Source organism: Sphaerodactylus townsendi, linkage group LG17 (genome assembly GCF_021028975.2).
Source record: "Sphaerodactylus townsendi isolate TG3544 linkage group LG17, MPM_Stown_v2.3, whole genome shotgun sequence".
Lineage (NCBI taxonomy): Eukaryota > Metazoa > Chordata > Lepidosauria > Squamata > Sphaerodactylidae > Sphaerodactylus > Sphaerodactylus townsendi.
In genome coordinates, this window is record NC_059441.1 from 27,443,048 (window position 1) to 27,468,278 (window position 25,231).

Genomic DNA, 25,231 nt, shown 5'->3' on the forward strand with positions numbered 1-25,231 from the left:
GGCACGCGCCAGGAATTGCGTGCGCTGAGAATTGTGCGCAGCAACCCTCCGACAAGGGTAAGTGGGGAAAGGGCCATGGTTGACTGAAAGCCGGGCTGAGACACAGCCCCTTGAATCAATGAGCCACCAACCCATAATACCCAGGCACTGAGTCCAACGCTCCCACAGGCCAGCCTTTATTCTCTAGCGATATTTTCTTCCTCCAACACCTCTGCTGCGGCATTCAAACACCATTTCATCGCCTTGGGGTGTAAATTGTTATGTCTGTTGTATAGAGGGGAAATCTTCTCATCTTGCGTGACTGTACAGATGGAGAGGTGCTAGTTTTCTTTCAAATGTTTAAAAATGATAATGTGTGTACTACTTTGTCCCCTGGCAGATTTGACAGCGCCCCGTTTCTCCCCGCTTTGCCGGGGGTTGGCATTTCTTTCGAGACAGAGCATAAACCAGGGATTGCTCAAGCAAGTTTGCAAACTTGGGTTGGCTTGGGTCAGAAGGGGAGGTGGAAGGTTGCCAACTTTGCCAGTGAAGAGACCAGAGTTCCCAGTCCCTAGAAAATCACCAGCCAGTTTCTTTGGGGAGAGGGGATCTTGGTGAGATCATTTGGTAAGGTGACCAGATGGTTACCTTTGTGAACCGGGACAGGGGGGTAAGCGGCCAGCGTAATACAGGGCGCGCCTTGCTGCCTTACCTGGGGCTTACCGTTTCCCGCCCTGTCACAGGAGAAACAGCGAAGCCCAGAAGGCGAGCCCGTGCTCCTCGGCGGCGTCTTCTACGAATAAGCAAAGCGCCAGCCAATGGACAGAAGTAGCCTTCAGCTCCGGGCAGCTCCCCGATGGACAATTTTATTCACGCGATCCCACGCAGGTTACGCTTTCAATTGTCCCGATTTTTGGGAGGCTGCCGCACTGCCTTGCGCCCCAGAAAGCAGTGCGGCAGCCTCCCAAAAATTGGGACAATTGAAATAACCCGCGGGATGCGGGACAAATTGTTTGAAGGTGGGACTGTCCCGCCCAAAGTGGGACGTCTGGTCAGCCTGTTATTTGGCCACCGTAAAATTTGGCACATACACAGTAAACGTTCCAGCAAAGGCAATTCTGTTTGTCAATCTGCCCTCTCAATCCTCGCTAGAAGCAAGGGCGTTTTCCCGACGGACATAATATCTGGGATAAGGAGGTGAACTATCCCAGTTCGGGCGTGGCTTCCGGCCCTAACTTGGGCCTGCCCCGCAATATTTCCCTTATCCCGCGGCTTTCGAAAACCACCAAATTGGCGGTTCTTTTGGGAAAGATTTTTAAAACGTTCCATTTCTCCTGCTGCTGCTTTCCACACCTTTGTGCCCTCGCTCGACTTCCCCCTCGGCACCACTTTTTCCCATCTGTGAGCTGATCTTTTGCACATCTGTTTGTTTCCTATCGTTTTTGGTTGTTCTCTCACCCCTCTCTCTCACTGGTGTTTTCTCGTACGCACGGGTAAATTTATGCACAAGTGAACCCGGGATTACTAGAATCTACTGTTCCCCACCCTTGGCCCGTTCTCCGTACGAAAAAATTCTTGCTAGCGCGCATGCAAAGGGTATTGTCAATGGGACAAGATTTCTTGCCTGACTTACACTTCTGGATTCCGCCCGTTAGCCCGACAGGAGCACTGGTAGATGTCGGTCTATGAAGCATTGTTTCTACAAATAACACCCCCCAAAAGAGAAAGAACCCCTCGCAGCAGCTGTGAAACATTTGGAGGGGATGAATGCAAACAAACATGGTGGTAAGGGGGCGGGGGTGGAAAACGTTCTGCAAATATTTTAGATGTCTTGTGCGGAAAGGGCCATTGTTAGGCACAAAACCAGTCGCAAATGTACTCTTCGTTGACTGGAGCATAGCTTTCCACATCTCCTGCAGAACTGCAATAAATCAAGAGATATTAAAGAAACCCCTGACCCTCTGCAAATCATGTTTATGGATGTGCGCAGTCCAGCAAAAGGGGAAATCTTTCGTCTAATCTCATCCTTCCAATTTTTTAAACGCAGAATTTCTGTTGGGTGAGGGAGATATTCCTATTTCCATCAGTGAAGAGATTGGAATGGAGAACTTTAAAAAAAAAAAAGATTTTCTGGGCTTTGAACCAAATTGAATGCCCAAATGCAGAAATGTTGGCCATGTTGCGACATGAAATCGTGATCCTGAAATCATGGTCAGGAGACTATAACGGTCTCCGTGTTTGTGCTGCATTTCTAGAGAAGTTCACAAAAAAGACAGGCCAATTGAAACTCCCTCTTTGGCTGTGTTGATACAAACAGCGCTAGCAGCATTATCGAAATCCCCTTGTAACTTGAAAAAAAGGAGCCATTCTGCCATGGGAATTTGTTTTTAAAAACAAAATTGTGTGTGTGTGTTTGTGTGTATGGCAGGATTTTCTCAACAGATCGACTCCTTCCTGTGACTATTTTTTAGGTGTTTGGACATTCCTGCTTTGGTGATTAAAGAATCGAGAAAGCACTTTATTTTGTAACGTTCCAGCTTACTGGTCAAGCAGAGCCAACGAAGACCCAACGGATTGAACAAATAAAGGGCAAGGTGTATATCGTCTCCACCGACCCGACTTCCTTTTTACCTTTTGTGTGTCCGTAGAACTGTTGTGGGATGTTAATGTATATACTGTAAATTATTTATTGATGAAAATTCTAGTAAAAACTTTTTTTCCCCTCTTCCCAACTATGGGCGTGACTGCTTTTCTGGGTGTGGAGTCTTTGACATGTATTGCAGTGGCGTAGCACAAAGGGGACTGGGGGTGCACAATGCACCGGGTGCATGCCGGTGTGGGGGCGTGGTGGGGGTGTTTCGGGGAGGGTGGGGGCATGGCAGGAGTGCAGGGTGCCCGTGTGCCCCAGGCGCAGTTCCCCCTCGCTCTGGCTCTGATGTATTGTGAACTGGTGTTTGTGTGTATGAAACCCTCCCAATGCACACATCTATACATCCTCAATTTCTTTGGAGACTCACCAGAATGTAGTGGTTAAAGTGTCGGACTGGTTTGGGGATACCTGGCGGGGCAATCCTCCCCCCCACTCTAAGTGACCCCGTGACCCCCATGATGGTCAGTCTAACCTACCTCACAAGGCTGATGTGAGGATAAAACTAAGGGGGAGGGAAACAGTGTAAGCGGATTTTGGTTTCCACTGGGGAAAAAGGCCGGGTTTAAAAGAAATAAGAGAAGTAAACAGAGAAGTGTGGGAGAGAGTGGATTTGTGTTATTTTTTTAAATCTATGTCATTGCAAGAATGGTCACGGATCAAACGGGGCTTTCTGCCAACACCAAGGAAGCTGGTAGTTTAACTTCAGCACTTCTGTGACCCAAGGGCCACCCTCTGGGAAGCCTGGATTTCAGCCTCTTTTACCTGCGGTGCTCCAGGCAGAATTCCGGGTTATACAGAGCATTGCAGAACGCATGCTTACGCAAACTCTGTGGGCACTTGGAAAATCCCTTGTTCTATTTGTGTTGTTTCTTGATGATGGGAAGTGCCATCAAGTTGCAGCTGACTTCCCTACCTCCATGATGGTGGTGGTGGTGGTGGTGGTGAAGAAGAAGAAGAAGAAGAAGAAGAAGAAGAAGAAGAAGAAGAAGAAGAAGAAGAAGAAGAAGAAGAAGAAGAAGAAGAAGAAGAAGAAGAAGAAGAAGAAGAAGAAGAAGAAGAAGAAGAAGAAGAAGAGTTGGATTTATATTCCCCCTTTTTCTCCTGTAAGGAGACTTAAAGGGGCTTACAATCTCCTTTCCCTTCCCTCTCACAACAAACACCCTGTGAGGTAGGTGGGGCTGAGAGAGCTCCGAAAAACTGTGATTGGCCGAAGATCACCCAGCTGGCATGTGTGGGAGTGCACAGGCTAATTTGAATTCCCCAGATAAGCCTCCGCAGCTCAAGCGGCAGAGCGGGGAATCAAACCCGGTTCCTCCAGATTAGAGTGCTCCTGCTCTTAACCACTATGCCACTGTGGGCTCAGAGATGTTGGCAGCTCTAGGAGGGCATGGCTTTCTCCACGGGAACTGATTTCAGTATTCTGGAGAGGAGTTGGCCACCAATGTCAGTTTACTGGGGACGGGGCAATCACATTGAAGCCTTGATTTTGCTTGGGGGCTACCAGGGAAACGTGGACTGCCATTGTGAGCGTACAGGAGGTAGAGAGTTGGACTATGTCAGCGTGGTGCGGTGGTTAAAAGCAAATGGACTTTAATCTGGAGAACCGGGTTTGATTCCCCACTCCTCCATATGAGTGTCAGACTCTTCTCTGGTGAACTAGATTGGTTTTTCCCGCTCCTCCACATGAAGCGTGCTTGGGCCAGTCGCAGTTCTCTCAGAACTCTCTCAGTGCCACCTACCTTGCAAGGTTTCTGTTGTGGGGAGAAGAAGGGGAAAGGAGTTTGTAAGCCACCTTGAGACTTCTTACAAGAGAGATGGGCAGGTCACAAATCCAATCTGCTCCTCTTCTCCTCTATCTGAGCCCAAGCCCCAGTCTAGCAGGGCTCTTCTTATGTTTTCGAGTTTTAAGTCGACCTTTCCATACTCTGCCCCTAAGCCAGACCTGGGCATTATACGGCCCGCGGGTCGCATCCAGCCCGCCGGATGACCCTGACTGACCCGTATTGACAGACCTGGCCCTGGCCTAAGAGGACCTGTTTAGAACTGCGCTGCTCATTCTTCCGCTAACCCTCCCCCTTCCCCCCTCACCTTGCCACTGCGCCGGAAAGGGCCTCTGAGAAAGGCCACTCCCCTCGTGCAGTGGCTTCTGGGGTGTTTCCCTCCTTTGAAAGCCCGCGAAGCGGTTGCAGCAGCTGCCCGGCTTCTCGCGGAGGAAATAAAGCGCACTATCTCAAAAGTGCCTCGCCCCCCCTCCCCGCCTTGCTGGGAAGCGAGAAGCGCGACAGCGAAGACTTTGAAAAGCACCGAGTCGATAGAAAAAAAGTTAGAGTCAAAAAGGGACTTAAGTAGGTCAAAAGGGATTTAAAAAAAAGGAGCAGCAGTGGCGCCAGGAGGGTTAAAAGCTGCATTATTATCCTGAAATCTGGAGGAACCGGGTTTGATTCCCAGCTCTGCCACTTGAGCTGTGGAGGCTTATCTGGGGAATTCAGATTAGCCTGTGCACTCCCACACATGCCAGCTGGGTGACCTTGGGCTAGTCACAGCTTTTCGGCGCTCTCTCAGCCCCACCCACCTCACAGGGTGTTTGTTGTGAGGGGGGAAGGGCAAGGAGATTGTAAGCCCCTTTGAGTCTCCTGCAGGAGAGAAAGGGGGGATATAAATAGCGTTGTATGCAGAACTGTTGCCACTGATTCCAAGTTGATCTGTGCACCTGTCTGTCACTTATTAGCCCCTATTATGCAGAATTGAGTTCAGCCTTTTGGCCCAGCCCTCCACAATATTTTCTGTTTCTCATGCGGCCCCATGGAAAAAATAATTGCCCACCCCTGCCCTAAGCATTTCTCCCTTGCTGTGAGCAAGCTGGTTGCAATCTGCATTGTACCTCTGCATTGTTTACAACACCCCCTCCCACTAGGATCGCCAGGTTTCCCTTGGCCAACAGCAGCAGGGGTAGAGTTGTCAGATCCTGGTTGGTAGACTCCTGCAGGTGTGGAGATGAAGCCTGGAGAGGTCAGTGACTAAAGCGAGGTGCAACACCATAAAGTCCACCCTCCAAAGCATCCGTTTTCTCTAGAGCAGGGGTGTCCAGCTCTGGCGCTCCAGATGTTCATGGACTATAATTCCCATTAGCCCCTGCTGGGAATTGTAGTCCACGAGCACCCAAAGTGCCAGAGTTGGACACCCCTGCTCTAGAAGAATTGATCTCTATAGTCTGAAGATCTGTAATTCCTGGGGATCCCAAGATCTCACCTGGAGGCTGGAATCCCTACCTTCTACTTTCTGGCTGGGATAGAAAGACTCTCGAGATGGCCATTGCTACTTGTGTGTGACAAAGAGACTCTTACCCCAAAATTAAGGTGACCAGATGGTCACCTTTGTGAGCTTGGAGGGGGTAAACGGGCACGCGCGCGGGAGGCTGCCGCACTGCCTTGCGCCCCAGAAGGCAGTGTGGCAGCCTCTTAAAAATCGGGACAATGGAACTAACCTGAGGGACAAATTGTGTGAAGGCGGGACTGTCCCGCCAAAAGCGGGACGTCTGGTCAGCCTACCCAAAATTCTGGTTGGTCTTGAAGAAGCAAACAGGAGGAAGAGGAGGAGTTTGGACTTATACCTTGCTTTCCCCAACCATAAGGAGTCTCAACGCAGCTTATACATTCCTTCCCTTTCTCTCCCCGCAACACAGGCCTTTTGAGGCAGGTGGGGTTGAGAGAGTTCGGAGAGAACTGGGACTAGCCCAAGGTCACCCAGCAGGCTGCATGTGGAGGAGCAGGGGAAACAAACCCGGATTGTCCCTTTAGAGTCTACCCCTCTTCACCACCACACCATACTGGTGCTACTGGACTCAAACTGAACTGTTCCGCTGCAGACCAACATGGCTGCTCTGTGCAACTCTCTCCCCCTTTTCTGTCCCTCTCTTGTGCTCCAGCCTGCCTGGGGCCTCTCCACTAAGCCTGCCTGTTCACCCAGGCCAAGTCGGCAACGGCTGAATCAGTGTTTCCATTATAAAACCTGTCTCTTTGGGGAACGAATCCCAACTGTGAAATTTCAGTCTTGCGTCTGCCTGGCTCCAGCGCTTGCAGGTGTGGAAAAAGCCTTTCGTTTGGGGCCCAGGCAGGCGGGAGAGCAACCCGACACCGCTCGGAAAATGCATTTGGTTCTCTCCCCTGCAGTACGCAGGAAGAAAATGGCCCCCAAATATCAGGCCCCTTTGACAAGCGGGCTCGATCAAGCAAAACATCCTCCTGACGGCAGAAGACGCGCAGCGTCACTCTGATATTTCCAGATCATCAGATTTTAATTGTACGTAAAATGTTAAATATATTGTCACGCCGGCAGCCTATCCGGCCTTTAATACTAGAAAAGCGTTTGCCCTCGCTAGGGCTTCAAACGGGCTCTGCTGCCGGCATTTCCTCGTGAGGTTTCAGTCCTAAATATGCAGTGTCTTCAGGCTCTTCAGGAGCAGCAGTGGCGTAGGAGGTTAAGAGCTCATGTATCTAATCTGGAGGAACCGGGTTTGATTCCCAGCTCTGCCGCCTGAGCTGTGGAGGCTTATCTGGGGAACTCAGATTAGCCTGTGCACTCCCACACACGCCAGCTGGGTGACCTTGGGCTAGTCACAGCTCCTTGGAGCTCTCTCAGCCGCACCCACCTCACAGGGTGTTTGTTGTGAGGGGGGAAGGGCAAGGAGATTGTCAGCCCCTTTGAGTCTCCTACAGGAGAGAAAGGGGGGATATAAATCCAAACTCTTCTTCTTCTTCTTCTGTAGAGCCGTGGTGGTGAACCTTTGGCACTCCAGATGTTATGGACTACAATTCCCATCATCCCCTGCCGGCATGGCCAATTGGATGATGGGAATTGTAGTCCATAACATCTGGAGTGCCAAAGGTTCACCACCATGGCTCTAGAGCAATGGTTCTCAACCTTCCTAATGCTGCGACCCTTTAATACAGTTCCTCATGTTGTGGTGACCCCCAACCCTAACATTTATCCATTCTACAGATGGAGAACACTGATGCAGAGAGTCTTAGGCGACCCCTGTGAAAGGGTCGTTCGACCCCCAAAGGGGTCCCGACCTACAGGTTGAGAACTGCTGCTCTAGAGTCATAACATCACAGAGTTGGAAAAGACCCCAAGGGCCATCAAGTCCAACCCCCTGCCACGCAGGAGCACACAATCGAAGCACTTCCGAATTCCCCCGTTGAACAGCTCTGATGGTCAGGAAGTTCTTCCTAATGTTTAGGTGGAATCTCTTTTCCTGCACCTTGAATCCATTACTCCGTGTCCTAGTCTCTGAGGCAGCAGAAAACAAGCTTGCTCCCCCTTCGACATGGCATCCCTTCAGATATTTAGACATAGCCATCAAGTCCCCCGTTAACCTTCACTTCTCCAGACTAAACATCCCCAGCTACCTAAGCCTCTCTTCATAGGGCGTGGACTCCAGACCTTTTTACCATTTTGGTAGTCCTCCTCTGGACCCGTTCCAGCTTGTCAATATCCTTCTTGACTTGCAGTGCCCAGAACTGTACACAATATTCCAGGTGAAGTCTAACTAATGCAGAATAGAGAGGTACAATTACATCCCTTGATCTTGGCTCTACACTCCTATTGATACAGCCCCAAAATCGCATTGGCTTTCTTGGCCGCCGAATCACACTGCTGACTCATGTTTCGTTTATGGTCTACCAAGACTTCCAGATCCCTTTCGCATGTAAGAATATAAGAACATAAGAACAAGCCAGCTGGATCAGACCAGAGTCCATCTAGTCCAGCTCTCTGCTACTCGCAGTGGCCCACCAGGTGCCTTTGGGAGCTCACATGAAGGTTGTGAAAGCAATGGCCTTCTGCGGCTGTTGCTCCCGATCACCTGGTCTGTTAAGGCATTTGCAATCTCAGATCAAAGAGGATCAAGATTGGTAGCCATAAATTGACTTCTCCTCCATAAATCTGTCCAAGCCCCTTTTAAAGCTATCCAGGTTAGTGGCCATCACCACCTCCTGTGGCAGCATATTCCAAACACCAATCACACGTTGTGTGAAGAAGTGTTTCCTTTTATTAGTCCTAATTCTTCCCCCCAGCATTTTCAATGAATGCCCCCTGGTTCTAGTATAGTGAGAAAGAGAGAACTATTTCTCTCTGTCAACATTTTCTATCCCATGCATAATTGTATAGACTTCAATCATATCCCCCTCAGACGTCTCCTCTCCAAACTAAAGGGTCCCAAACGCTGCAGCCTCTCCAGGTGTCTCCCATCCTACATCTGCGCATTTCATTCTTTCTGCCTATGTGTAGTATCTTACATTTATTTCTGTTGAAATTCATTTTGTTTTGGCCCAGCTCTCTGATCTGTCCAGGTCATTTTGAATTCTGACTCTTATTAGCTACCCCTCCTGATTTGGTGTCATCTGCAAATTTGATTTGGATGCCCTCCATTCCATCATCCAAATCGTTGATAAAAAACCATTCTGGTACTATTGAATATTAAGTTGCCCCTCCTATTTTAAAAAACAGGGGAAAGAGTGCCCTGCAGCTATCGAACACCTGCGTTGCAGGTATTTGGGTTAGAATCTGGTGGAGTAGGCTGCCCACCATCCGTCATCCCATTTACATCTGTGCAGATTTTTAAACAATGCCAAAATTAAGGATTTTGTGAACTTAACGCAAATCAGAAGGGAACAGTAAATAGTTCGTGGTTCGCAAGTCCAAAGTTCTGCACAGTTCTGTACCCCATTCCTCCTGGCCGCCTGCCAATGCAGTTGAAGTAATTACCCCTTACGAGGTTGATTTTCTCATGCAGAAAGGGAACAGAATGGGAAAGGTGCAAACGAGTCACACACTGCTGGTCTCCCAACTGAAAGGGACCCCGAACTCCTGCGAGGTGGCCCAGAAAGGTTATATGACAATTCAAAATGCTTTGGATAGGGAGAGCCAATGAAGAGTGAAGTTCAAATGCTAGACCCGGGACCTACACTGCAACCCAGAATTTAACTCTTATTATGAGGGTCTCTTTCAAAACTCACGGAGATTCTCTCATCTGCATGGCAGGCACAAGCAGAAATCCTCCAGACTGGCTTTTTATGTAGACCAGTGATGATGAACCTTTTCGAGACCGAGTGCCCAGATTGCAACCCAAAACCCACTTATTTATCACAAAGTGCCAACACAGCAATTTAACCTGAATATTGAAGTTTTCGTTTAGAAAAAACGGTTGGCTCCGAGGCGTGCGTTACTCAGGAGTTAGCTTGGTGTGAGTCGGTGGCTTTGCTTTGAAGCAACCGTGCAACTCTTCCAACGGGTGAATCACGACCCTAGGAGGGTAAGGTTTACTCAGAAGCAAACCCCATTGCCAGCAACTGAGCTTACTCCCAGGTAAAGGATCGTGCTTTAGTTCTTCGCATGAAAATCAGTGGGGTTTAACAGCACTTAACAGGGTTACCTATACTGCTTCCCCAAAACTAGGTCTTAATCGAGCCCACCAGCCCAAGCCAGCCTAGATGTGTGTGGGGGGGGGGGAGTGACTTTGTTTGTGCGTGCCCACAGAGAGGGCTCTGAGTGCCACCTCTGGCACCCGTGCCATAGGTTCGCCACCACTGATGTAGACTGTTCTGCCATTTTCTCTCCGCCACCCCGCCCCGCCCCACCCCGCCCCGCCCCACCACGCCGTCCCCAGGGAGCCATTCGCACAGGCGGCGCTGCTAAAACGCAGCAGCGCCGACCTGGCTCCCCTCCACCACCCCCAGGGCAGCGTCAGGCCGCCTCCAAAAACCTCCCTCCTGGAGGTTTTTAGAAAACAGCTAACGTTCCGCGCCTGCGCTGTCGCGAACTTGGCTACCGCCCGAGAACCGCGCTTGTTTTCCCCTGTCCCTCTCCCCACTCATCTCGTCAAGTCCTGCAAAAGTCGCTCTTTCACCTGGACTGCTGAGACCCTCCCTCGCTGTCCTCCAACCCCTGGAGGTCCGGAAGAGCACTGGCATGGAAGGTCTTAGGAATCCAGCAGAGGCTTAAGGCGATGAAGGTGAGTGGGAGAGGGATAAGCGGCTCGTCGCGGAACCGCCTATCTCCAGATGCCGGCACTCTGGCGCCTTGCTTCCCATAATGAACGGCCCCCACCCCTCCACCGGCAGAATTCCTGCCGGTGCAGGGGCACCCTTTCCGCAGTGTGGAAAGGGACCATGTTTCACAAGGACTGTGCCATTGCAACAAATAGCATGTGTGATGTGCAGTGGTACAAGAGTGAGATCTAAGAGAGAGTTCGAATCCCCACTCTTCCATGGAGGCATTCCATGTGACCCGGGACCGGTCTTCCAAGTTCTGTCTCGGTACTCTTAACCACGGGACTCCTCTCGCTTCAGAGCATACTATCAGGTTGCCCACACACCTGGGATCCTCCCGCAGGAGCAAAACTGCTTCCAATCTGAAAACAGGTCGAGGAGGACACACGTAACACGGCGAGTCCCGCTGCGAACTCTCTCCGCCATGTTGTTGGACGACAAAAAGGAGCCACCAAACGTTTGTGAAAACGTCCGTGTCACGTTTTAATATACAAGAATCAAACCATTTTACAACGTAGGAAAAATTTAATACATATTCTATAAACAACATATTTACATCAGAAATCACTAGGACAGTGGCAATTTTCTTTTTGTCACAAATATAAATTAATTACTGTTCTGCTTTTTTTTTGTCTTTATTTAACGGCGGGGGTCGTGTGTCCCCCCTGAAGTCCACAATTTTGTGAGGAAGGGGCCTTCCACCCGCCAGGTGATCGGGGATGCTGAGAGGGACGGACCCAAACTGTGTCGTGGGTTACTGAAATGGGTGACAACGAAGCCACTCCCGCCAAGGAATCCATTCGTAACCAACCCAAACTGGAAACTAGCCCCGTGTCCATCCCAGCAAGGGTTTTCAGTTTGAGCGTGTAACACCATTGGTTGAGAAAATCGGAAATACAGACCCAGTGTGGTTTCCCCTTTCTCGGGCCTGAGAACATCGGGGGCCTGGCAGGTTGGAAGAAGATGTGGTGAAATCAATCTACCAAGCGGTGACGTCTCGCCACCAGATTGCAAAAGAAATATCCCCCTCCATCAGTCACTCCTCGATGCTGGTTTTTCCCTAGCACTGTGCATATAACCCCTTCCGGATCCGATATTTGCCATTCTTTTCCAAGCCCAAGATCAACCCTTCCACCCTTAGAGCAAACTTTTTTTTTTTAAAAAAAAGTTTTTTTAAAAAAGTCACAGATTTAAGATTTCACCCTTGCGGATCACCCCACCGCCGCTTTCCTCAAAAAGAAAGGCTCTCTGGATGTTTCCTGTGGGGGAGATTTCTGAAATGGCCACCCCCTTCTCCGTTTGCAGGCACGCCCTCTCCCCACGAACCCTTCTATGTCCGCAAAGACGCCTCGCCTAAATGCAATCCCGATCCACATCAGCTGGGCTTCCTTCCTGATAATACTTTGAAGACTGGGCGTTCCCTGAACATAAACACAGACACACTTGGCAAGCCCTTGAGGGTCAGTCTCGTCACCCCATTATGGCACACAAACATCCTTCATCCGGACAGCGACGTTTCAGGGAGGGGAGGCGCGACCGAAATTAATTCACATTATTTGCCAGCTGCCCGCTCTGAAAATAAATGGACCAGCCCGAAGGAGCCTCATGGTGTATTTCCTGCGGTTATAGCTTATTCAGGGTGCTCCCAGGTGAAAGCCTCTAGAACACGGGTGGGCAACTATGGCCCTCCAGATGTTCGTGGACTACAATTCCCATCAGCCCCTGCCAGAATAGCCAATTGGCCATGCTGGCAGGGGCTGATGGGAATTGTAGTCCACGGACATCTGGAGGGCCATAGTTGCCCACCCCTGCTCTAGAAAACACTCAAGAGTTCACCCCTGCACGCAACACTTTTGGAAGTCACCTGGCAGCAGAGATGCCGGGTGTTAAAACTTGGGGGCCACCCAGAAAGTAAAAACACGGTTTGCAGGGTTTATTTCAAGATGGGGTTTTTTTTAAGGTGGGAGGTGCTTCCTGTGTGTCTAATAGGAAATCTCGAGCTGGCGCTTGCAGATGGAGTACCAGGCCGGCTCCAAAACACGTCTGAGGCATGCCCATCTTGCATTGATGCTTGGGACCTTAATACATCATGTTTGGCCTTAATACATAGCTGAGTTCGTCAGGGAGGGTTTCTCGCTTTCCTTCTCCTTGCAAGTCGACAGGATGAGCTAACACAAAAACCTGACACTGTGTGTAGGTTTGGGAGGCGGCCCGCAAATGCACAAGCGCCAATGAAGATCCTGCTAAGCTGATGCTCACGATGTTTACCTTCCCCCTTGACTGTTGACTGGTATGAGCTTGTACCTAAATGGCGGAGCCGGCCCCTTCTGAGCCAGGCAACTCCTTCTCTACGCTGTGCACTTCCACTCCCTCTAGAGGGCGCCTGTGCTCTCACAGGAAGCACTCCGGCAGCAATCTTGAAACACTCCTGGAGATCTGAAAAGTCCGGTTTGGGCTACCAACCCATGCTTTCTCTGCTGTTGAGAAAATCTGTGTCACACCTCCGAGTCAGCCTTATAGCTATTGTAAAGAGCGAAAATGGGGGAAAGGGAGAAGCGAAGGCTTGGGGAACGCTGAACCACCACTGGGGGACGCTGAAACTTTCCCACAAAGCCATGCTCCAAGTGTCCAACCCTTCCTCTCCCCCTCGTGGGAAGGAGTAATTTAACCCACCAGCGGGGATTCCTCTCTAGCATATGTAGGGACCCTTCTTCCCCATGTTCAGGGGACCTCCTTCAAAAAAAAAATACTCCATTTACGCTTTCTCCTGCTGTGTATGCAGCACCTTGAAATGAAAACGGAGTGAGAAATGGCGAGTCTGGAAGGGAAACAAGAAGTCCTCAGGGCAAGGCATTCACGTGTCTTCCAGGTTGTTGTTGTTGGTTTGTTTGGAATCACGGGCTCAAGGGGAGGCCCTCATTTATGACGCCCACAGAAGATTATGGTTTGTAACTGAAAGGCCGTTTCGCCCAGCTTACGAGTCAGTCCTTCCACCTGAATTCCACCCCTTCCCCAGGCCCCATTTCACACGTTGAGCTACTGGGGCTACAAGGCCACGTTCCCTCCGACAGCACCCTGAACCCGAACTCCAAAGTTGCCAGAGGACCCGGAGAACGACGGCAAACTCCCTGGAGTCCGCGGCAGTCCGTCCGATTCGGCCCTCCGGGCGCCCGAATGAAAATGGATTGGAAACCACCCAACAGGCCTGGCCTTTCCTCAACGGTGCGAGGAAAGCAACGCCCCCATGTTCCGGATCAGGACAGAAATCCACATGCCCTGAACTATGTCCGGCTCCTACGATCCTCCTTCAGACACAAAGCCCAAACCAACGGCTGCCTGATCGGGATCTCCGAGTCCAGGACTGGTAAACCAACAGCTGCTGTTTACCTCGGGTCAAGAGCGCTTCTCCCTCCCTCCCTCTCCTCTCCTCCTGTCGCCCTCTATGTCTTCCGGGTGCTCCAGTTATAATCTGGATTGTTCTTTTGTTCTAACGACCTCTCCAAGGGGGAGCGATGATCCAGGGGGGACTTGGCGTCGTGGGGGGACTTCTGCGATGGAGGGGAGCGGGGGTCCGAGACTTGGGAGTGAGGCAGAGGCACTGGCTGTTTGTAATCGGCCGATTTGTCTGGGTGGAAAGACCGGTAGTGATCAGAAGGACCCTGGCTGTGGTAGCCCATGGGAGGCCGGTGGTCTGACATCCTCCGGAAGTCCTGCGGGTGGTAATTCGGGGTCCGGAACTCGTCGGATCTCCTTCGCTTGGAATCATGGTGGTGTCTAGGCAGAAACAGGCATAGCAAAACAGAAAGCTCAGACAGGGAGATAGAAGAAGAAGAAGCGTTTGGATTTATATCCCCCCTTTCTCTCCTGTAGGAGACTCAAAGGGGCTTACAATCTCCTTGCCCTTCCCCCCTCACAACAAACACCCTGTGAGGTAGGTGGGGCTGAGAGAGCTCCCAGAAGCTGTGACTAGCCCAAGGTCACCCAGCTGGCGTGTGTTGGAGTGCACAGGCTAATCTGAATTCCCCAGATAAGCGTGGAGGCAGAGCTGGGAATCAAACCTGGTTCCTCCAGATCAGAGTGCACCTGCTCTTAGCCACTGCTCTTAGCCACTACGCCACTGCTGCTCCCAGATAGAACCTGACACCCTTCAAACTGAATTGGGGATTGCCAACAGCCACTAGCCCGGAGCATAAAAAAGGCCTTTACGTGGTCAGAAAGGCAAGCCGGGCAAAAGGTGGCATTCTTTTTCTTTTGGAAGAACCAGAGGAAGAAGAAGAGTTTGGGTTTATATCCCCCCTTTCTCTCCTGTAAGGAGACTCAAAGGGGCTGAAAATCTCCTTTCCCTCCCCCTCCTCCCACAACAAACACCCTGTCAGGTGAGTGGGGTTCCGAAGAACTGTGACTAGCCCAAGATCACCCAGCTGGCATATGTTCACCAGATATGTTCACCATCTGGTTCACCAGATAAGCCTCCACAGCTCGAGTGGCAGAGCGGGGAATCAAACCCGGTTCTCCAGATTAGAATGCACCTGCTCTTAACCACTACGCCACGCTGGCTCTCCTTTTATGCAAAGATATCTCCTCGGAGTACTTTTGATAGCCCTATTAAACTATGCAGCTTTTTCAAATATCTAGGAGTGTCATTCAGAGAAACCTGATCGAGATGGAAGGTCCACTTGGCAGATCTTCTGAATGAAAGATAATGGAGTCTATCTTGAGCTTCTGCCCCTCACAAGGAGGACATCTTATAGATCCAGCTCTGAAATTATGCTAAAGCAAGGATATCTTTCACCTTTGAAAGCAGCAGTGGCGTAGTGGTTAAGAGCAGGTGTACTCTAATTTGGAATGAGGTGTAGCTCCAAGGGGGCCGGGGGGCCGCGACCACAGAGTACACCCTGTGCAGGGTGTAGCTTATGGTGAGAGGCGTTCTGTGGAGCATTCGAAGGCGGAGTGCACCAGGTTCTTTCCCCCGCCTTCCCTACGCTTACTGAGATCTCTGGAGGAACCGGGTTTGATTCCCCGCTCTGCCGCTTGAGCTGTGGAGGCTTATCTGGGGAATTCAGATTAGTGGTGCACTCCCACACACGTCAGCTGGGTGTCCTTGGTCAGTTCTTCTGAGCCATCTCAGCCCCACCTACCTCCCAGGGTGTTTGTTGGGAGGAGGGAAGGGAAAGGAGTTTGTCAGCCCCTTTGAGTCTCCTTACAGGAGAGAAAGGGGGGGATATAAATCCAAACTCTTCTTTTTCTTCTTCTTCTTTTATATGACACGAAAATATGGGGATGGAAGGAGGACACCTGTCAGAACCCCAATAAATCCACAAAGACTCTTGTTGTAGAACAGCAGCTTTATTGAATCAGGGTCTATCTCCATGGTGGCGAACCTTTGGCACTCCAGATGTTATGGACTACAATTCCCATCAGCCCCTGCCAGCATGGCCAAAGGTTCTCCACCACTGCCCTATCTGGTCTTTAAGAATCAAATTATTATGACAGGAAAGAATGGGAGTGCCAGCAGACATTTTTTGAAGGCTAACTTGCCAGGTTGGTTCTGTTTAGTAATGGCATTCAGTCAGTCACTCCCAACATGGGCTGGGTCAAGCTAGAGCAGGAGTCTGCAACCTGCGGCTCTCCAGATGTTCATGGACTACAAATCCCATCAGCCCCTGCTAGCATGGCCAATTGGCCATGCTGGCAGGGGCTGATGGGATTTGTAGTCCATGAACATCTGGAGAGCCGCAGGTTGCAGACCCCTGAGCTAGGGTGAGTCATAAGAACATAAGAAAGAACCTGCTGGATCAGACCAGAGTCCATCTAGTCCAGCACTCTGCTACTCGCAGTGGCCCACCAGGTGCCTTTGGGAGCTCACCTGCAGGATGTGAAAGCAATAGCCTTCTGCTGCTGCTTCTGCTGCTCCTGAGCACCTGGTCTGCTAAGGCATTTGAAACCTCAGATCAAGGAGGATCAAGATTGGTAGCCAGAGATTGACTTCTCCTCCATCAATCTGTCCAAGCCCCTTTTAAAGCTATCCAGGTGAGTGGCCATCACCACCTCCTGTGGCAGCATATTTGGCTTGTGGGGAGCCATTTTACAGCTCCCGCGCTAAATGACGGAGGGGAGTGAGGAGATGCGGTCCAGATAAAATGGAATACTAGCATATTTCAGCAGAGCGAGCCTTGGGCGACATGGGGGAATTCAACTGCTAAACGGACAAACCAGCCGCCAAAGTCCCTTGCAGGGGCAGCAGCTCACCTCTCGTAATAATCCCGGTGGCCTCGGTAGTCTCGGTCGCTATTGTACGGCTCGTACGGCCTCTTGCGGGACAGGTTGTTCATCCGGTAGTTCCCCGAGCTGCGGTGAGGCTCTCCGCGCAGCCGCCGGTCCGCGTAGTGGTGTTCCTTGTACCAGTGCTGTTCGTACTGGTGGTGCCGCTCTCCGCCCCACATCTGGTTGACGTTGCCGCTGTAGTTGAATTTGCGATCCCTCGACCACTCGCCCCGGTCTGGGAGGGAGGAAGAGGAGAACGTGCGGGTCAACCGTTTTGCAAGCCATATTCTGGACAAATCCCCACACCCTACGAAGAGAGGCTTAGGGAGGTGGGGATGTTTAGTCTGGAGTAGAGAAGGTTAAGAGATGACATGATAGCCGTGTTTAAATATTTAAAAGGGATGTCATGTTGAAGAGGGAGCAAGCTGTGGCTCCAGAGACCAGGACCAGGAGTCATGGGTTCAAGGTGAAGGAAAAGAGATTCCACCTAAACATCAGGAAAAACTTCCTGACGGTAAGGACTGTCCGGCAGTGAAATCAGTGGTGGGATTCAGCAGGTTTGCACCACTTTGGCAGAACCGGTTGTTAAAACGGTGCTTGTAAACAATCAGTTGTTAAATTATTTGAATCCCACCCCTGAGTGGAATTCATTGCCTCGGAGGGTGGTGACGTCTCCTCCTTCGGAGGTTTTTAAACGGAGGCTTGAGGAACAGATGTCAGGAGTGCGTTCTCCCCGAGACAGATTTCATTTGTTTGCCGACTGGCTACTTTACACGGCCTGAGTGAACCATTGCCTACATTTTTGTAATCCACCTTGAGTTTCTGCAAGAAAGGCAGGCTGTAATTAAAGGCAATGACTGCCAGAGAATTACTCAACTTTAAGGGTGGCAATGAGGCAACTGAAATGGTTGCAGCCTTTTTATGCCTCGTCTCTATCATCGACCAAAAGGGGGTCTGCAACCAAGAGTGTTTGGGGTCGCTAAATACCCTGGAGGACAGGGGAAGAAGAAGAAGAAGAAGAAGAAGAAGAAGAAGAAGAAGAAGAAGAAGAAGAAGAAGAAGAAGAAGAAGAAGAGAGAGAGAGAGGAGAGAGAAGGAAAGAAGAGAGAAAGGAGAAGAGAGGAAGGAAGAAGAGAGAGAGAGAAACGAAGAAGAAGAAGAAGAAGAAGAGAAAGAAGAAGAGAGAGAGAGAGGAGAGAGAGAGACAGAAGAAGAAGAAGAAGAAGAAGAAGAAGAAAAAGAAGAAGTGGGGGGGGGGGGGGTGTGGGGGGGGGGGGGTTGGGGGCCGGTGGGGGGGGGGGGGGGGGGGGGGGGGGGGGGCGGGGGGGGGGAGGGGGGGGGGGGGGGCGTGGGGGGGGGGGGGGTGGGGGGGGTGGGGGGGTGGGGGGGGGGGGGGGTGGTGGGGGGGGGGGGTGGGGGGGGGGGGGGGTGGGGGGGGGGGGGGGTGGGGGGTGGGGGGGGGTGTGGGGGGGGGGGGGTGGGGGGGGGGGGGGGTGGGGGGGGGGGGGGGTGGGGGGGGGGGGGGGTGGGGGGGGGGGGGGGTGGGGGGGGGGGGGGGTGGGGGGGGGGGGGGGTGGGGGGGGGGGGGGGTGGGGGGGGGGGGGGGTGGGGGGGGGGGGGGGTGGGGGGGGGGGGGGGTGGGGGGGGGGGGGGGTGGGGGGGGGGGGGGGTGGGGGGGGGGGGGGGTGGGGGGGGGGGGGGGTGGGGGGGGGGGGGGGTGGGGGGGGGGGGGGGTGGGGGGGGGGGGGGGTGGGGGGGGGGGGGGGTGGGGGGGGGGGGGGGTGGGGGGGGGGGGGGGTGGGGGGGGGGGGGGGTGGGGGGGGGGGGGGGTGGGGGGGGGGGGGGGTGGGGGGGGGGGGGGGTGGGGGGGGGGGGGGGTGGGGGGGGGGGGGGGTGGGGGGGGGGGGGGGTGGGGGGGGGGGGGGGTGGGGGGGGGGGGGGGTGGGGGGGGGGGGGGGTGGGGGGGGGGGGGGGTGGGGGGGGGGGGGGGTGGGGGGGGGGGGGGGTGGGGGGGGGGGGGGGTGGGGGGGGGGGGGGGTGGGGGGGGGGGGGGGTGGGGGGGGGGGGGGGTGGGGGGGGGGGGGGGTGGGGGGGGGGGGGGGTGGGGGGGGGGGGGGGTGGGGGGGGGGGGGGGTGGGGGGGGGGGGGGGTGGGGGGGGGGGGGGGTGGGGGGGGGGGGGGGTGGGGGGGGGGGGGGGTGGGGGGGGGGGGGGGTGGGGGGGGGGGGGGGTGGGGGGGGGGGGGGGTGGGGGGGGGGGGGGGTGGGGGGGGGGGGGGGTGGGGGGGGGGGGGGGTGGGGGGGGGGGGGGGTGGGGGGGGGGGGGGGTGGGGGGGGGGGGGGGTGGGGGGGGGGGGGGGTGGGGGGGGGGGGGGGTGGGGGGGGGGGGGGGTGGGGGGGGGGGGGGGTGGGGGGGGGGGGGGGTGGGGGGGGGGGGGGGTGGGGGGGGGGGGGGGTGGGGGGGGGGGGGGGTGGGGGGGGGGGGGGGTGGGGGGGGGGGGGGGTGGGGGGGGGGGGGGGTGGGGGGGGGGGGGGGTGGGGGGGGGGGGGGGTGGGGGGGGGGGGGGGTGGGGGGGGGGGGGGGTGGGGGGGGGGGGGGGTGGGGGGGGGGGGGGGTGGGGGGGGGGGGGGGTGGGGGGGGGGGGGGGTGGGGGGGGGGGGGGGTGGGGGGGGGGGGGGGTGGGGGGGGGGGGGGGTGGGGGGGGGGGGGGGTGGGGGGGGGGGGGGGTGGGGGGGGGGGGGGGTGGGGGGGGGGGGGGGTGGGGGGGGGGGGGGGTGGGGGGGGGGGGGGGTGGGGGGGGGGGGGGGTGGGGGGGGGGGGGGGTGGGGGGGGGGGGGGGTGGGGGGGGGGGGGGGTGGGGGGGGGGGGGGGTGGGGGGGGGGGGGGGTGGGGGGGGGGGGGGGTGGGGGGGGGGGGGGGTGGGGGGGGGGGGGGGTGGGGGGGGGGGGGGGTGGGGGGGGGGGGGGGTGGGGGGGGGGGGGGGTGGGGGGGGGGGGGGGTGGGGGGGGGGGGGGGTGGGGGGGGGGGGGGGTGGGGGGGGGGGGGGGTGGGGGGGGGGGGGGGTGGGGGGGGGGGGGGGTGGGGGGGGGGGGGGGTGGGGGGGGGGGGGGGTGGGGGGGGGGGGGGGTGGGGGGGGGGGGGGGTGGGGGGGGGGGGGGGTGGGGGGGGGGGGGGGTGGGGGGGGGGGGGGGTGGGGGGGGGGGGGGGTGGGGGGGGGGGGGGGTGGGGGGGGGGGGGGGTGGGGGGGGGGGGGGGTGGGGGGGGGGGGGGGTGGGGGGGGGGGGGGGTGGGGGGGGGGGGGGGTGGGGGGGGGGGGGGGTGGGGGGGGGGGGGGGTGGGGGGGGGGGGGGGTGGGGGGGGGGGGGGGTGGGGGGGGGGGGGGGTGGGGGGGGGGGGGGGTGGGGGGGGGGGGGGGTGGGGGGGGGGGGGGGTGGGGGGGGGGGGGGGTGGGGGGGGGGGGGGGTGGGGGGGGGGGGGGGTGGGGGGGGGGGGGGGTGGGGGGGGGGGGGGGTGGGGGGGGGGGGGGGTGGGGGGGGGGGGGGGTGGGGGGGGGGGGGGGTGGGGGGGGGGGGGGGTGGGGGGGGGGGGGGGTGGGGGGGGGGGGGGGTGGGGGGGGGGGGGGGTGGGGGGGGGGGGGGGTGGGGGGGGGGGGGGGTGGGGGGGGGGGGGGGTGGGGGGGGGGGGGGGTGGGGGGGGGGGGGGGTGGGGGGGGGGGGGGGTGGGGGGGGGGGGGGGTGGGGGGGGGGGGGGGTGGGGGGGGGGGGGGGTGGGGGGGGGGGGGGGTGGGGGGGGGGGGGGGTGGGGGGGGGGGGGGGTGGGGGGGGGGGGGGGTGGGGGGGGGGGGGGGTGGGGGGGGGGGGGGGTGGGGGGGGGGGGGGGTGGGGGGGGGGGGGGGTGGGGGGGGGGGGGGGTGGGGGGGGGGGGGGGTGGGGGGGGGGGGGGGTGGGGGGGGGGGGGGGTGGGGGGGGGGGGGGGTGGGGGGGGGGGGGGGTGGGGGGGGGGGGGGGTGGGGGGGGGGGGGGGTGGGGGGGGGGGGGGGTGGGGGGGGGGGGGGGTGGGGGGGGGGGGGGGTGGGGGGGGGGGGGGGTGGGGGGGGGGGGGGGTGGGGGGGGGGGGGGGTGGGGGGGGGGGGGGGTGGGGGGGGGGGGGGGTGGGGGGGGGGGGGGGTGGGGGGGGGGGGGGGTGGGGGGGGGGGGGGGTGGGGGGGGGGGGGGGTGGGGGGGGGGGGGGGTGGGGGGGGGGGGGGGTGGGGGGGGGGGGGGGTGGGGGGGGGGGGGGGTGGGGGGGGGGGGGGGTGGGGGGGGGGGGGGGTGGGGGGGGGGGGGGGTGGGGGGGGGGGGGGGTGGGGGGGGGGGGGGGTGGGGGGGGGGGGGGGTGGGGGGGGGGGGGGGTGGGGGGGGGGGGGGGTGGGGGGGGGGGGGGGTGGGGGGGGGGGGGGGTGGGGGGGGGGGGGGGTGGGGGGGGGGGGGGGTGGGGGGGGGGGGGGGTGGGGGGGGGGGGGGGTGGGGGGGGGGGGGGGTGGGGGGGGGGGGGGGTGGGGGGGGGGGGGGGTGGGGGGGGGGGGGGGTGGGGGGGGGGGGGGGTGGGGGGGGGGGGGGGTGGGGGGGGGGGGGGGTGGGGGGGGGGGGGGGTGGGGGGGGGGGGGGGTGGGGGGGGGGGGGGGTGGGGGGGGGGGGGGGTGGGGGGGGGGGGGGGTGGGGGGGGGGGGGGGTGGGGGGGGGGGGGGGTGGGGGGGGGGGGGGGTGGGGGGGGGGGGGGGTGGGGGGGGGGGGGGGTGGGGGGGGGGGGGGGTGGGGGGGGGGGGGGGTGGGGGGGGGGGGGGGTGGGGGGGGGGGGGGGTGGGGGGGGGGGGGGGTGGGGGGGGGGGGGGGTGGGGGGGGGGGGGGGTGGGGGGGGGGGGGGGTGGGGGGGGGGGGGGGTGGGGGGGGGGGGGGGTGGGGGGGGGGGGGGGTGGGGGGGGGGGGGGGTGGGGGGGGGGGGGGGTGGGGGGGGGGGGGGGTGGGGGGGGGGGGGGGTGGGGGGGGGGGGGGGTGGGGGGGGGGGGGGGTGGGGGGGGGGGGGGGTGGGGGGGGGGGGGGGTGGGGGGGGGGGGGGGTGGGGGGGGGGGGGGGTGGGGGGGGGGGGGGGTGGGGGGGGGGGGGGGTGGGGGGGGGGGGGGGTGGGGGGGGGGGGGGGTGGGGGGGGGGGGGGGTGGGGGGGGGGGGGGGTGGGGGGGGGGGGGGGTGGGGGGGGGGGGGGGTGGGGGGGGGGGGGGGTGGGGGGGGGGGGGGGTGGGGGGGGGGGGGGGTGGGGGGGGGGGGGGGTGGGGGGGGGGGGGGGTGGGGGGGGGGGGGGGTGGGGGGGGGGGGGGGTGGGGGGGGGGGGGGGTGGGGGGGGGGGGGGGTGGGGGGGGGGGGGGGTGGGGGGGGGGGGGGGTGGGGGGGGGGGGGGGTGGGGGGGGGGGGGGGTGGGGGGGGGGGGGGGTGGGGGGGGGGGGGGGTGGGGGGGGGGGGGGGTGGGGGGGGGGGGGGGTGGGGGGGGGGGGGGGTGGGGGGGGGGGGGGGTGGGGGGGGGGGGGGGTGGGGGGGGGGGGGGGTGGGGGGGGGGGGGGGTGGGGGGGGGGGGGGGTGGGGGGGGGGGGGGGTGGGGGGGGGGGGGGGTGGGGGGGGGGGGGGGTGGGGGGGGGGGGGGGTGGGGGGGGGGGGGGGTGGGGGGGGGGGGGGGTGGGGGGGGGGGGGGGTGGGGGGGGGGGGGGGTGGGGGGGGGGGGGGGTGGGGGGGGGGGGGGGTGGGGGGGGGGGGGGGTGGGGGGGGGGGGGGGTGGGGGGGGGGGGGGGTGGGGGGGGGGGGGGGTGGGGGGGGGGGGGGGTGGGGGGGGGGGGGGGTGGGGGGGGGGGGGGGTGGGGGGGGGGGGGGGTGGGGGGGGGGGGGGGTGGGGGGGGGGGGGGGTGGGGGGGGGGGGGGGTGGGGGGGGGGGGGGGTGGGGGGGGGGGGGGGTGGGGGGGGGGGGGGGTGGGGGGGGGGGGGGGTGGGGGGGGGGGGGGGTGGGGGGGGGGGGGGGTGGGGGGGGGGGGGGGTGGGGGGGGGGGGGGGTGGGGGGGGGGGGGGGTGGGGGGGGGGGGGGGTGGGGGGGGGGGGGGGTGGGGGGGGGGGGGGGTGGGGGGGGGGGGGGGTGGGGGGGGGGGGGGGTGGGGGGGGGGGGGGGTGGGGGGGGGGGGGGGTGGGGGGGGGGGGGGGTGGGGGGGGGGGGGGGTGGGGGGGGGGGGGGGTGGGGGGGGGGGGGGGTGGGGGGGGGGGGGGGTGGGGGGGGGGGGGGGTGGGGGGGGGGGGGGGTGGGGGGGGGGGGGGGTGGGGGGGGGGGGGGGTGGGGGGGGGGGGGGGTGGGGGGGGGGGGGGGTGGGGGGGGGGGGGGGTGGGGGGGGGGGGGGGTGGGGGGGGGGGGGGGTGGGGGGGGGGGGGGGTGGGGGGGGGGGGGGGTGGGGGGGGGGGGGGGTGGGGGGGGGGGGGGGTGGGGGGGGGGGGGGGTGGGGGGGGGGGGGGGTGGGGGGGGGGGGGGGTGGGGGGGGGGGGGGGTGGGGGGGGGGGGGGGTGGGGGGGGGGGGGGGTGGGGGGGGGGGGGGGTGGGGGGGGGGGGGGGTGGGGGGGGGGGGGGGTGGGGGGGGGGGGGGGTGGGGGGGGGGGGGGGTGGGGGGGGGGGGGGGTGGGGGGGGGGGGGGGTGGGGGGGGGGGGGGGTGGGGGGGGGGGGGGGTGGGGGGGGGGGGGGGTGGGGGGGGGGGGGGGTGGGGGGGGGGGGGGGTGGGGGGGGGGGGGGGTGGGGGGGGGGGGGGGTGGGGGGGGGGGGGGGTGGGGGGGGGGGGGGGTGGGGGGGGGGGGGGGTGGGGGGGGGGGGGGGTGGGGGGGGGGGGGGGTGGGGGGGGGGGGGGGTGGGGGGGGGGGGGGGTGGGGGGGGGGGGGGGTGGGGGGGGGGGGGGGTGGGGGGGGGGGGGGGTGGGGGGGGGGGGGGGTGGGGGGGGGGGGGGGTGGGGGGGGGGGGGGGTGGGGGGGGGGGGGGGTGGGGGGGGGGGGGGGTGGGGGGGGGGGGGGGTGGGGGGGGGGGGGGGTGGGGGGGGGGGGGGGTGGGGGGGGGGGGGGGTGGGGGGGGGGGGGGGTGGGGGGGGGGGGGGGTGGGGGGGGGGGGGGGTGGGGGGGGGGGGGGGTGGGGGGGGGGGGGGGTGGGGGGGGGGGGGGGTGGGGGGGGGGGGGGGTGGGGGGGGGGGGGGGTGGGGGGGGGGGGGGGTGGGGGGGGGGGGGGGTGGGGGGGGGGGGGGGTGGGGGGGGGGGGGGGTGGGGGGGGGGGGGGGTGGGGGGGGGGGGGGGTGGGGGGGGGGGGGGGTGGGGGGGGGGGGGGGTGGGGGGGGGGGGGGGTGGGGGGGGGGGGGGGTGGGGGGGGGGGGGGGTGGGGGGGGGGGGGGGTGGGGGGGGGGGGGGGTGGGGGGGGGGGGGGGTGGGGGGGGGGGGGGGTGGGGGGGGGGGGGGGTGGGGGGGGGGGGGGGTGGGGGGGGGGGGGGGTGGGGGGGGGGGGGGGTGGGGGGGGGGGGGGGTGGGGGGGGGGGGGGGTGGGGGGGGGGGGGGGTGGGGGGGGGGGGGGGTGGGGGGGGGGGGGGGTGGGGGGGGGGGGGGGTGGGGGGGGGGGGGGGTGGGGGGGGGGGGGGGTGGGGGGGGGGGGGGGTGGGGGGGGGGGGGGGTGGGGGGGGGGGGGGGTGGGGGGGGGGGGGGGTGGGGGGGGGGGGGGGTGGGGGGGGGGGGGGGTGGGGGGGGGGGGGGGTGGGGGGGGGGGGGGGTGGGGGGGGGGGGGGGTGGGGGGGGGGGGGGGTGGGGGGGGGGGGGGGTGGGGGGGGGGGGGGGTGGGGGGGGGGGGGGGTGGGGGGGGGGGGGGGTGGGGGGGGGGGGGGGTGGGGGGGGGGGGGGGTGGGGGGGGGGGGGGGTGGGGGGGGGGGGGGGTGGGGGGGGGGGGGGGTGGGGGGGGGGGGGGGTGGGGGGGGGGGGGGGTGGGGGGGGGGGGGGGTGGGGGGGGGGGGGGGTGGGGGGGGGGGGGGGTGGGGGGGGGGGGGGGTGGGGGGGGGGGGGGGTGGGGGGGGGGGGGGGTGGGGGGGGGGGGGGGTGGGGGGGGGGGGGGGTGGGGGGGGGGGGGGGTGGGGGGGGGGGGGGGTGGGGGGGGGGGGGGGTGGGGGGGGGGGGGGGTGGGGGGGGGGGGGGGTGGGGGGGGGGGGGGGTGGGGGGGGGGGGGGGTGGGGGGGGGGGGGGGTGGGGGGGGGGGGGGGTGGGGGGGGGGG

At 62.5% G+C, this 25,231-nt stretch overlaps 1 protein-coding gene across 1 annotated transcript in view; it reads right to left on the reverse strand.

Moving 5' to 3' along the window:
* Window positions 1–12,496: 12,496 nt before the first annotated feature.
* Window positions 12,497–25,231, reverse strand: part of LOC125424425 (chromodomain-helicase-DNA-binding protein 2-like) — a 59,566-nt gene continuing 46,831 nt past the window's right edge. The window contains exons 6-7 of the mRNA XM_048481650.1: window positions 16,927–17,248; window positions 12,497–14,451 (exon numbers count right to left, since the gene is read on the reverse strand). Of these exons, the coding sequence (XP_048337607.1) occupies window positions 14,118–14,451; window positions 16,927–17,248 (656 nt within the window). The 3' untranslated portion in view covers window positions 12,497–14,117. The remainder of the gene's footprint in view (window positions 14,452–16,926; window positions 17,249–25,231) is intronic.